At 34.8% G+C, this 13,398-nt stretch overlaps 1 protein-coding gene across 1 annotated transcript; it reads left to right on the forward strand.

Moving 5' to 3' along the window:
• Nucleotides 1-4,414: 4,414 nt before the first annotated feature.
• On the forward strand, nt 4,415-12,811 carry LOC125656135 (uncharacterized). Its single transcript, XM_048886729.2, has 6 exons — nt 4,415-4,562; nt 6,248-6,354; nt 7,894-8,129; nt 9,861-10,005; nt 11,293-11,436; nt 11,825-12,811. The coding sequence occupies exons 2-6, from the start codon at nt 6,264-6,266 to the stop codon at nt 12,022-12,024; spliced, it is 816 nt and encodes a 271-aa protein (XP_048742686.1). The 5' UTR covers nt 4,415-4,562; nt 6,248-6,263; the 3' UTR covers nt 12,025-12,811.
• Nucleotides 12,812-13,398: the final 587 nt, after the last annotated feature.

Genomic DNA, 13,398 nt, shown 5'->3' on the forward strand with positions numbered 1-13,398 from the left:
TTCAATTGATGTGTAGACACTGGGGAGGGACTCTTATTTATATATCTAGTAAATGATTTTTTGTCATAAAAGTGGAAACCACTGTGTGTTGTTTCCTAGTACAATGTACCAAAAAATTGTGATTTTTAAAAAAATAAATATAAACAGTCTAGGGCAAAATATATATCGATAGCTAAAAGATACTAAGTATCATTAGTTTGTTGTCTTTGAAAAAAGATTTGATTGGGCTCGATAATCGCGTAAGCTATTTCCGTAAAAAAGAAAAAGAAAACAAAAACAAGCGATAAAGCTATAACATGAAGAAAATCAAGCTCATTTGAGTGTTTATTACAACAGAAAATTCTACTTGAAAACATTGACCACGATTGACGCTCGGACTAGCCCACAAAGACCCTAGCCTGGTTCCCAAGGCCTTCCGATGTGCAAGCACGAAGGCAAGGCACTTACTGTCGAATGGATTCTTCCATAGGTCAAAATCCAATATGGCGGACTCAATGGTAAGTAATGGGAATGTACGTAAATGAGCGTATCATGGCTTAATTAGCTGTGGCACTTTCGATTTTATGTCATTAATTGCCAGAGACAGACCTGAGGAAATGTATAATACTTGGTTTTCCATGTGACACGGTTGTTTGCTATAGTCTTATCCCTTTGTTTTCAAGCAAGTAGGTGATTTGTCAACTCGCATATTTTTCATGTGTGTGTTACGAATGTAGTAGCACACATCCCGGAGCATACCCTAATATCTAAAGAAAGTAAATGTTTGGTGAGGTACTCCCAGTCATGAACATCATGAGTAATTCACTTCAAATACACAATACAAATGCATTTTTATATTTACCATTATAACTCGGGAGAGTGCCTCTCAAAATCCCGAATTTCCTCTATGTATCAGTCGGCTCATATTATGCTGATTTATATTGTTAACCATGGTTTAATAGATACATCTATTTCACGAGGATTTCTAGCAGTGAATTCCATCATACAACTTCTGTAAAACACGTTTAGCGCTCCCTTACACGCGATTGTATTCCAACTGCTTCAAACACTTCAACAGTCAAATATGGCGGGTGTTTACATATGACGCAACGTCATGACAATCGAGCCCGACGTCAATAAATACGCAGCTACAGCTGTTCGTCGGTCATTATCCATTATTCAGTTCCACAGTCGATTAGACGAAGGTAACAACTTGACAAAATAGCAACTTCCCACCACAACGATGAATGGGAGTGACCAACAGTACCGTTGGGTAAATATTTTTGTCTTTGATCATTAACTGATTCTTATCTGGGAGCTGATGGACATCTGATGGCAAAGTTTATATACTTTAATAATACTTAAGTGTATGGGAGCTCTAGCATATTAGAAACAAAAGTTTACATCTTTTATATACTAATGATATCCCATGATTTTACTATGGGAGAAGCTGAGATACAGTTACTTATTAACTCCCATAAATGGGAAAGTAATTATATCCCAGAAAACTAGGAAAGGGATCAACGCCGGGATATATCCCTTGAAACTTTGTTCCACGTTAATTTTATCAACATGCTCGACTTGATTAATAAAGTTTTATCTTTTGTATTCCTGACTTTACTTGTCCTTTGTCCAATGTACAGACTTGGGAGACCCACATAAGTTGCTTATACGTGAAAACACAAGAAACGCAACATGTGTTAAATTAAATCTAACCGTGTCACTTCGTTTTTTCTACTATTGATGGGTTGCATTGGGTTGCTGGTGAAGATATATACTGAGTTTTATACGCACCAGTTTTCCTATTTCGAACCGGCAATTTCAGATCGAATTTCCTCGACTCATTTTTGGACAATTTTTAATTACATATAGATCTCATGACGTGCTTTACTTTGATAAGACTATAGGCTATAGCTGAAGTTTATACGATGACTTTCTTGTGCGATGATGGAGGTGTTTTAAGCTTTTATTGTACTTATAGTATACAATTTTACAGATTCTCGAAATTATATACATGTGTATCAATATGTACATTAATTGTTTTAATTTCAGATAATTTTCCATACATATGGAAAGAAGAAACATATAGTGGGTAAAAAAAAACCCACCCTCATAGAATGCTTCATGAATATGCAAAACCATGCCAACAGGTATAATAAGATCTGATGTATATATTGCTTGTGTAGTAGATAAGGCTATTTATGCATTTTATAATTCAGTATCATGGTCTCATTCTTATGTTGACCTGCCAACTTTATGCTTGATCCAATAGGTTTGATTTAAAGTTTCTGTTGTTACTTTGGTTTACTGTGAATATTCTTCAGATTTCAGAGAGGATCACTAACAATTTCATTGTCAACAGTTACTCCTCCTCTCTGATTCACAGTCCTGCTTGTCCAAAATTATATTTGTGGGTCAGTCCACAGTTTTTATATATTGCCAAATGTTATACATTGAGGTGTTCTATTTTTGTGTTAGCATTATATTTTACATTTGTTTGTAACTCAAATTCTTTGTCTTCTTTATGAGAGAACTTAAACTGCGTTCATACACTTCAATTTAAAAATCTTATGTATTATCCAGGAATTCTGTATCTAACTACAAAAACAAATTTTACATAATGTGAAGTACATAATATGGAGCTATAGTAACATTAGTTGTGATACTTTTGCACAAACTCATTGGTACTGCTTGGATTTGGTACTAAATTCACACCTGCTAAAGCTTCAAAGAAAACAAAATGTAGAAGATCACAATCTGGAGAAACCCTCATTCATCCCCCAAAATAAACTTTTGCATTTATGTTTCTCACTGTATTGAAAATTTTGTGGTACCTGTGTACCAAATTAATGATTCTTAATATAGTTTTGTGGAAAAAAGAAAAGAAAGATAACCAGATTGATCTCTTTATTTTACCATGTAGTCTACAGACTCCAGATGGAAAAAGAATTTATAAAGGGGTATTCAAGGACCCATCCTCCTCCACACTAATTCATATTGAACGGAATTAACATCCAACTTGAATGAAGAATTACAGACTTCTAGAACAGGTTAACAACTAAATCAATTTGTTACAGTTTGTTATTTCAAGTTTCCCACCTCTTATAGCAATAACAAAAACAATTATTTTTGGCATCTAAAGGTGTGAGTATTTAGTTAAAGAAGTTTGTCATATTCTTAAATATGTTCCCTTTGTTAGTGGAAGAAATTCAATCCCAAATTGATGAAATTCAATACTGACATTTTCTGGATTGATAAAACACAATAGTGACAAATGCATAATTTTTTGTATAGAATGAACTGACCTACCTTGTATTATTTCAGGTGCATAATGCAGACCCTTTTAAAAAGGAGAAAACAGATCTTCAGATGACTTCATTGAAAATGAGAAATAGAGGATTATGGAAATAATTACCAAATATGGATGCAAGTCAAGGTCAGGAGATTTCCAGCTGTTATGTACACTATGCCGTCATATCAAATTGCTGACTTTCTTTTAGAACATGAATGAAAGTACAAATATTAGCAATATTTGTACATTCGTTTTGAATTTGATTGGCTAGCTCAGTCATTACTACGTGTCTTTTTTTACCTGTAGCCCAAGCTCCTGAACATGGCGCCAAACCGCTTGTACCCAGTGAAAGGTGCATCCTTGGATCCGCATCTCACTGGAAACAGATTTGGCGCCTCTCGACAAGCCCTCCTCGAAGTCAGCTACCAACAGCTCGACTACAGGGGAACACAGCAGAAGATCGATGATCTTGGCAGCACCTGAAGTTAAAAAGCAATGAATTATACATTCTTATATATATATATATTTCGAATTATTTCATTTAAAAACATATTCTAATTCTGGATATCTGAAACGCTAACCAGAATTATAATATTTTTAAATACTAGTAAATGTATACCGGGTCTGGGGAAGAAGTGGATGGACAGCAGCTGTATTCAAATTAAATAATGATCTTGATAAATTTTATATGGAACAAAGTTGATTATATAGTGTATATTCAATTAATGATACCTCAAAATGGATATCCTTGGATTTGTTAGGACGATCTATTACATGTAGCTGTCCTTACGGTGTTGATAAACTTCGGTCTGGCACACTCTGGTTCTCGAATTGTGGAAAAAATGTAAGTTCTCCCAATAAAATGAATTCACTAAATAAAAAAAAAATTATTGGGAGAACTTGCATTTTTTCCAAAACCCCTTCAAACGTAATTTTATTAATTTCACTTATTAAAAATGATAGAAAATAATAAAGGAGACTTATTTCAAGCCCTATAAAATCTGTAAAATCCCCAGACCCCTTACCTTATGAAGTCGCCCCCCCCCCCGCAATTCTTAGATCCGCCCCTGGGTATTAGGAACCTGCACGAGTAAGCCGGGTGGTCTCTGGCGGAACATTCGAATATATGTACAAATTTACAGGGAAACAACCTTTCACGATGAATTATTCAGAGTGCGTAGGATTATTTACGGTCGAGTGCGGACAGCCATAGAAAGATATCTATATTGCAAAATAATCATAGTCACGGGTACAAGGTAAACCCAACACATCGACGCTTAAAACGGGAAAGGTTCGTATCAGATTAGGTTCGCTAAATAGGTCAAGTTGGTTTCACTATACATGCCTTAACTATTATATTGATGACTATCTTTATAAAATCATGGGGGTAACAATATCTCGAAGTGGGGACGATAAGTATTCATAGATAATCAACGGGGGTTGGTTGTACGGCCCTCCGTAGTGGCCATAATTGAATGCCATGTCGTTATTTAGTTCTAGTGTTTGTGAGAGGATCAAGCAGAAGGGGAAGGGCACGGTACCCATTTCTTGTAGAGAAAAAATTAATCTCCAGAGATTGTTCAGGTGGAAATTAGGTATCTATTTGAAATACCTAGATTGTACAGGTGGAAATTAAGTCTCTATATTGTAGTGTACAGGTGGAAATTAAGCCTCTATATTGTAGTGTACAGGTGGAAATTAAGCCTCTATATTGTAGTGTACAGGTGGAAATTTAGCCTCTATATTGTAGTGTACAGGTGGAAATTAAGCCTATATATTGTAGTGTACAGGTGGAAATTAAGTCTCTATATTGTAGTGTACAGGTGGAAATTAAGTAAGTCTCTGTGTTAAATACAAATCTTGTACAGATGAACACAAAGTTAGTCTCCATGTCACAAACAGATATTGTACACTACATGTGCATACTGTATGTGTAGGCACAAAGTTAGTCTCTTTGTCAAAAACCATATTGATATTCTTTATATATCACACAGTTTTCGTTGTTTTTCTTTTTTATTGCATTTATAATATATCTAAAGCATACACATTCTGGCAGCTTTGACTTGTAGTATTGTAAATTAGATATTGAATTCACTACAAAAAAACCCCCCAACAACTTGACAACAGTACTATTATGTGTACTTTCTTACAATTTCAGACATTTTTCAGGTTGTTGTACATTTTCCATTTTACTTTTCTATGTGTTGTACAATTCACCGACCTATTGTTAATTGCAGTAAATTGTTACACCTCTTCCGTTGTCATTGAGTGTAGAACCTCTACTACAATCACCCAGAATGCACGTTATTATTGGATATACAGTAAACGTAGTATGAAATTAGTCTGTTAAAATATCAAAATTATTGAAACATGGGCGTGTATAATTGCAAAATAATGTGCGATTGCATGCCTTAGTGTAATCTGTCCAGGTAGTTTATGAATGTCCATATTGTTATATGTTTGAATTTAATTCAAATACTCAGCAAATGAAAGATTTGAATAAAAAATATGAAATTAAATACAATGAAAATAAAGCCAAGAACCCCCCTCCCCCAAAAGCAGAAAAAAAGAAACAAAACACAACAACCCCTGTTATTTTCGTCTGAGATTCCAAGTGGAAATCATGTATGAGGGGGCAGACAGGGTGAAAGGAAGGGAGGAGGGGATTGGGAGGAAGGGGTTTAGTGGGGATGTTCTTTGTGTTTTGACGAATAAAACGAACAAGTTACAAATATAGAAAATAAAGAATACATTTGCAATATCGTATAAGCCTGTTATATTTATATGTATTATAACCGTTGCAGTGCATATGGGTAGTAAACTGGCATGTAATGTGCTTCAGTACCCAGATGAAATGCAATTTATCACTATTAAGGGGTAGAGGGAGGAAGGGGAACCCCTTGTCCGCCCCCTCACATATGATTATGCTAAACACCATTTAATCATTACCATTCATTCCGATTTATTTTTATGCAGATCACCGGGATTCAAGATGATTTCTACAAAAGCCATACACAGCATTTTACTGATTGCAGTTGTCTGCTTCTGTCAGGTGTTAGTAGAAGGCATTGATACGGTTTCATGTAAGTGGTGTCTTCCATGTCAATTCTTGTACACAATACACATGCATCTGAAATTGCTATTGGTGTAATTTTCTTCCTTTTATTCCTTACGGTTCCTTCCAGTTTTATTCACCTTCATTTTGAACTTCTTACTACGTCGATTTCGACCAAACTTGACACAAAACATTCTTAAGTACATGTAAAAGGACTTTAAAAGTGTGCTTAAATGAAAGATCATGCCTTCATCCAACGGAAGGTTAAGAAAAAGTACAAATTGAGTAGCTTTTAATCTCTTTAGTCAAGAACCACTGACCATGTATGGAAGCTTTCTTATATATTGAAGATTGAAATGAATGAAACTTGGAATCATGAGACCAGGGTTGTACCACAAGGGTGGTTCAAAAGTGTACATAGGAATTCTTAGAGAAATAACTTTAAAACCCACTTCTAAAGAATTATAAGTGTACAACCTACAGAGTTCCCGTATAAACATCGTTTTATGTAATGATTGATTGATTGAGTATTGTTTAACGTCCCTCTCGAGAATATTTTACTCATATATCAACATGATTAATTAATTCATGTTTATTCACAATGTGACTCTCTGGGCTGGGGTGAGACATCCGATAGTATTACAGAGAAATAGGAAATATCTTTTTGTACGAAAACACAAAGCCACAATATGTCTTATCAATTTCAAGGCATCCTAGACTAAAGTTTGTTCACATCACGACCCTGGGTCTAGGCAAGGATGCAAGTTTGACATAAGAATATACAAGAATTTTAAGGTAATCGTTTAATGAGTTGAAGGTATGATATGATATGTGAGCATTATCTTTGCTTCTTTTACGTTTTTTCGAGAATTGTCCGCTTATATTGAGATGTCACCAACTGTAGGTGAAGTATCACAAATCAAAATCCATGGTTATTGGTGAAGGTGGTAGTAAGGATTCGTGAACGTGCCAACACCCACTAAGACACGGGACTTCGGTTTTTAATGTCATATCGGATTTATTATTTTACGTCCCGTCGAGAATTTTTCACTCCTATTAAGACGTCAGCAGTTGTAGACGAAGTACCACAAATAAGACCTATGCTTAGCAGGGCCGTAGCATTGAGGGTTCTTTATCGTGTCAACACCTGCCGCGACACGGAACCTCCGTTTTTAAGGTCATATTCAAAGTACCTGTGATTCTCACTTCTAAATGCCGAATGAGAAAGCACTACTTATGTTGAACAAAGTCGAAACGTCTGTTGTAACTTAAAACAAGAACTCCAACACACGAAATACCACCCTACTAGAATACCCTCAAACATTCGAACGTCCATGACTGCACAAAAAATTACAGATCGTGTAGTGTAAATATTAAACGACCCTGTAGTTTTTTAGTATGAAAACCAAAAGGAGTGGGAAACGCAAATCAAATGGTCGTCTGCTAGTACCCGTCCTGTCAAGATGCAGCTAGTCCAATACATATATCTTTTTAAAATATTGTAACTTAGTTGTAATGAAAATATCAAATATCGTGTTGAATCTCCATGTCTTGAAATCTCTTGCAGATGAATTTGGAGACGACTGTTCTGTTAGTTTTGAAGAAGTCAATGAGGACCGTCAGATCTATGTCGAATACAATGGGAAAAAAGTTGGATTTCTCTGCGACTACTTCTCATTTGAGGGACAAGGAAAGGAAATCCTGGATGAATATGAAGTGTGTGTCACACCTATATATTTCCAAGACCCAGACTGTGCTGTTAGATTAGATTACCAAACATCATATGGCGGCAAAACATTACAGGTAGGCGATATTCAAGTTCATGAGTGGTACATTGTTCGAGTAATGGATCTGAGGTCAACATATATGTATTACCATGAACAAGTGAAGATAACGATCAATTATCAATCTCAGCACTCCTATACACGGTGGCGAATCACGTGACTTTGGCAGGACTTATTACCCGAAAAAATGATGACGAAAGTCAACACCAGGGAAGATTCAAACGAATAAGTAACACCTTAAGTTATCAAAGCCGAATCGTCACATAACTTATATCAACATTGTCTCTGAATCAGTTCATGAAGAATCAAGGGCACAGTGTTATATACATAAGGATTTTAAAAACGATAATGTTATTTGATGAATAAGCCTGTATCTCAACGGCACTAGAAGTAAATAATTGACCAAACCATGAAAATCCAACAGGTGTCCAATGGTTGATTGATTACTTTGTTGCGTTTGTTTAATTTGTTGTGTCAATTAAAAAACGCAAAAGAAAACACTAATATTATAGCAATGAATATGAACTATTTATTTAGATCATAAAATATTAAATATAATGTTTAGAAGTTGAATTCAGGTATTTTTGTAACACTAGTTACTTTTTAAGATAAATGTTCTTCAATACAAATAAAACCTAGTCACTATGTAACATTAGTTACTTAAAAATACCTTTATACAATTGCAACTCTGTTACTCTCTAATCACCCCATTCATCCGATCCTCATCCGTCAGATCCTAGTCAGATTCTAACCCGTAACGGTGTCCGTACTTCTATATATACTCTATCAAGAACCCGTATGTAAACAAGCGTATCTCGGTAACTAGGTCATAGCAATACCTATATATTTGCAATAATACAGTTGTTATCATTCCAATGGTAATACAAATACGATAATATCATTTAAAATATATAACATTGTAACATGAAAACGGTACACAAGTCAGAGTACAGGATAGATATGAAATTCTTGATACAAATGATGTCGAGATCGGGATCGGGATCGCAATATAAAAACATTATTTTGAAACAGATGTATTCACGGTGTTGGATACATCATGCCGTTTCCCACGTAAATATACATACTCATGGAAACAAAAGGTAAACAACTATCTACAATGAATATGATTAATGTTCAGATTAACTATTAAGGTATGCATTTATACAGTAAACGTGCAAAACACCAATTTAGAATTTCCTCGTCATGTCACAACAATAGATCAAAGAACGACATCAAGTATTAAACATTGGAATAGAAAAAACACGCATTATATATATGAAAATAAAATAAACATTTCACAATTATCACAAACTGTTTATGTTTCACTTCTATCTATGAACAACAAGGATACATAAGGATGAATATATCAGCATTTGCAAGTATATTAAAATCTTCTCAAGAGCCATGTTTTCCAACGCGTTTAAAACCAATGTAAGTACGCATGTACTAGTAAACAATGTACAGTGAATTGGTATTGTTCAAACAATGAATGGAGGGGATAGGACAGGACCATAAAGAGGAAAGAGGTTTTGTTTTAGATGGGGAGGGATGTAATTGCTTAGCAAAGCAAAGTATCCCAAGCGCTATACTTGTCTTTGTGAAACAGTAAGAGGTTTTTTATCCGGAATCCAAGGAGAAAATTTATTCATGTCATCAAATTCATAAGATCTTATAGCATCAAATATAAACTTGTATGATTGCTATGTGATATTGTAAATTTGGATATCTATATGCATGTATTTTCTTTCAGAGTGTAACTTGTGATAAGAATTACAACACGAAATACTGTGGCCCTCGGGACGATTTTTTCTACATAAATTTCGAGAAACGTGACTCAAAATCGACATCAAATGCCAGGTTTAAGCTACTTGTCACTGCAAATAAAGTTTTTGACTGTAAGTATATCACAGTTGAATTGCTTTTCGTTTTAGTTTATATGAGCTGAAGGCTCAAGTGAGCTTTTCCTGGTCAAAATTTGTCATCCGTCTGTTTTGTGTAAAGGTTGCACAATTTCAATTTCTCTCCAAAATCCATGAAGCCAAATATGCCAAAAACAATTCTTCGGCAATGAGACTTCAAGTGTGTTGAAATGAAGGGTCATGTCGTTTTCTAAGAGGGTAATTAAGAACTTGTAAAAATGGAATGGTGTTTGAAAAGTATTTCCCTTGTTTACCAAGAAACCAGAAAATCTTAATATACCGAAGATTCATATGTTCACACCGTGATCCCGAGGGTCATGGCGAGGCCATTGAAGGGTATACAAATTCAACGTTTGTTATGTGTAGGAAAAAATTTAAAATCTGAAAATGATAGATAACCCTCACAACTTAGACCTAATTTGTGACACTTCACTGAAAGCTGGTGACGTTTCTATAAAAGTGAGAAATAAGACAACATGCCAAACAACATTCCTAAGATGTACGACCTTCTTACTGAACACGTGTCGTCTTGGCGAAACCTATGCAACAAATTCAAACTTCTTTCAAATTAGCCTTTTTACTCTTATTTTGATTTATGACTTACTTTTCAAAATCTGACAATGTAAACTTCTTAAACAGATTGATGGAATTCAGTCCACATATGTTAAAGTTGGAATTGCCTCTATTCATTTATTTTTATGCCCCTAGATCGAAGATCGGGGGGCATATTGTTTTTGTCCTGTCTGTCATTCTGTCATTTTGTAATTCTGTCATTCTGTCTGAAACTTTAACCTTGCTAATAACTTTTGAACAGTAAGTGATAGAGCTTTGATATTTCACATGAGTATTCCTTGTGACAAGACCCTTCCGTAGGTACCAACATTTGTTTACCCTTGACCTTGGAATTTGACCTACTTTTTGAAAACTTTAACCTTGCTAATAACTTTTGAACAGTAAGAGATAGAGCTTTGATATTTCACATGAGTATTCCTTGTTACAAAATCTTTCCGTTGGTATTGAACCTTTTGACCTTGACATTTGACCTACTTTATTTTATATTTTTACATTGGTCATAACTTCTAAATGGTAAATATTAGAGCTTTCATATTGTACGTGAGCATTTCTTTTGACAAGATCTTTGTACTGGTACCAAGATATTTGCCCTTGTGACCTTGGCCATTTTTGGAATTGGCCATTATCGGGGGCATTTGTGTTTCACAAACACATCTTGTTCATTGATGTATCAATAATGTATTCTCACAGATGGAGGTTTAGTTGGAGCTATCATCGGCGGTGTCATCGGGGGCATTGTTTTGATCACCGTGGTGACCGGGGTTGTATGTTTCTTTGTGTGCAGGAGAAAACCCACGCAAGGACGGGTGTTAAACCCGAGCCAAACCAATCAAAGTTAGTGTATTGTGAAATCACATTATTCTGTAAATGTTTGGTCTATCATTCGCAGTGTACATATACTGTTACAGCTGCTGGTAATTATTCTAGTACTTGCATCAATATTTTAAAATTCAACATTGGAAGTAATTAATATCAACACTAATTTCCTCAAACTTCTACAACAATGATCCATAATATTGTACTTATTTTCATTTCCTCACCTGAATAGATATATCATTTAGTTAATAGGATTTTGTTCTAGAATGAACGGTATTATATATTTTGACTTTAGATATTTAGAGGGACAAAAACATCGGGCCTTATTGGTGTATCATTTCGCGTATCTTTGGCGTTATAAATTAATTACGTTAATAATAAAAACCAACGTCTTGCTTTTCTGTAGCTCCAATGGGAGTCCAACCAACATACCCTCTAGCAGCCTATCCAACACAGCCGCTTACTAACACCACTCCATTTCCGACTGCAAACTATGCAACACAATATTCATCAGGATTTACGCAACCCCCACAAGCTGGTGTATGGCAACAGGAAGAAAAGCAGGCATCAGCCCCTCCACTAAGCTACAGTGACGTGACCAACTAATTTCGAAGAGATGAACCTACAATTACTTTTTATGTGATTAACCTATACCCAAGAGTAAAGTGTTTACTCTGATATTTCATTCAGTTTTTTTGTGTGTGTTGGTGTGACTTAAAAGATTACACTTTGCTATTTTATTTATTATATACATGTATACATTGTTTATTAATGTATTACATTGCCTTATAATTAGGAGATTCTGGCCCTTTGTCCTCATGTTGAGGATTTTGGGTTTAGTTTCTGTGTTCTTTGTCTTGTGAGGTCGAAATCTTAGCATTTTACTTTATCAATAAATCTAAAATTAGATGTACGGGTTCACGATATCTTCCTGATATTAAATTTTATAACAGTACGAAAACCATTTTCAAAATTTTAATCTCTTTTTCGAATGTTAAAGTATGAATTGTGTACTTGGCAACATATAATATTTTTTTCAAATACCGTAATTGGTGAAATCATATCATGCATTTCTTTACTATCTATTGAAAAGGTTATGTTATTTTTAGAATTGACAAATTTATTTTGTTGATGATGAGGTATTGTTGTACCAATGAATAAAATTGCTTAGGGAATAATGTTTTATGTTCTATGACAAGTTCATATCTTACATAAACAGGAGCTTATATTGCTTTATGTCAGCTATTTACTAACAATGACGATGATTTTTAACCATCTGAAATAGAATGCACATTTCTAACCTGAGGTTGTATCTATTATAATCTTAAGAAATTTCTCTTGCTACGTCTTGTTTTAATCATATCTTATATTGACCAATAAATATATATCATTATATGAGTATTGTAGAAAATTATATTTAAGATCTCTGCATATGAACCAAAACACTTTGGGAGAGATAACAAAACAAATAGGCCTACCTGGGTGTAAGTTACGTGCTGATTATATAGTTAATTGTTCTTTTGGAGTATTACTATGCATTAACAGTTGGCTATCACTATATCAATTTTGTTTTACAGTTTGATTATATTATTTCGGTTTCGTGGGGATTCGGGTTGGAGTCCTCAGTACTCCTTTCTTGTCGTAAGGGGCGGTCCATCGGATGAGACAGTAAAAACCGAGATCCCGTGTCACAGCAGGCGTGGCACCATAAAGACCCCCCCCCCCTCTCCCGAAAGCGCCGAGCATAGGCTTAAATTTTGCAGCCCTTCGCCGGCATTGCACATGCAATTGCATCGCTTGGGGTCGAATTTACTATTAAAGAGTAAAGGTATAGAACTCTATATGTAGGGTACCCAAGTTAGCCGATGTAAAAACAATAAACCAATTGATATAAAATTCTACTTTACAATCTTTGCTATTAACAATTTGTGTAGGAATTATGTACATAATAATTGAATTAAGATTTAAACACTGGGGAGG

Source organism: Ostrea edulis, chromosome 7 (genome assembly GCF_947568905.1).
Source record: "Ostrea edulis chromosome 7, xbOstEdul1.1, whole genome shotgun sequence".
Taxonomy (NCBI): Eukaryota; Metazoa; Mollusca; class Bivalvia; order Ostreida; family Ostreidae; genus Ostrea; species Ostrea edulis.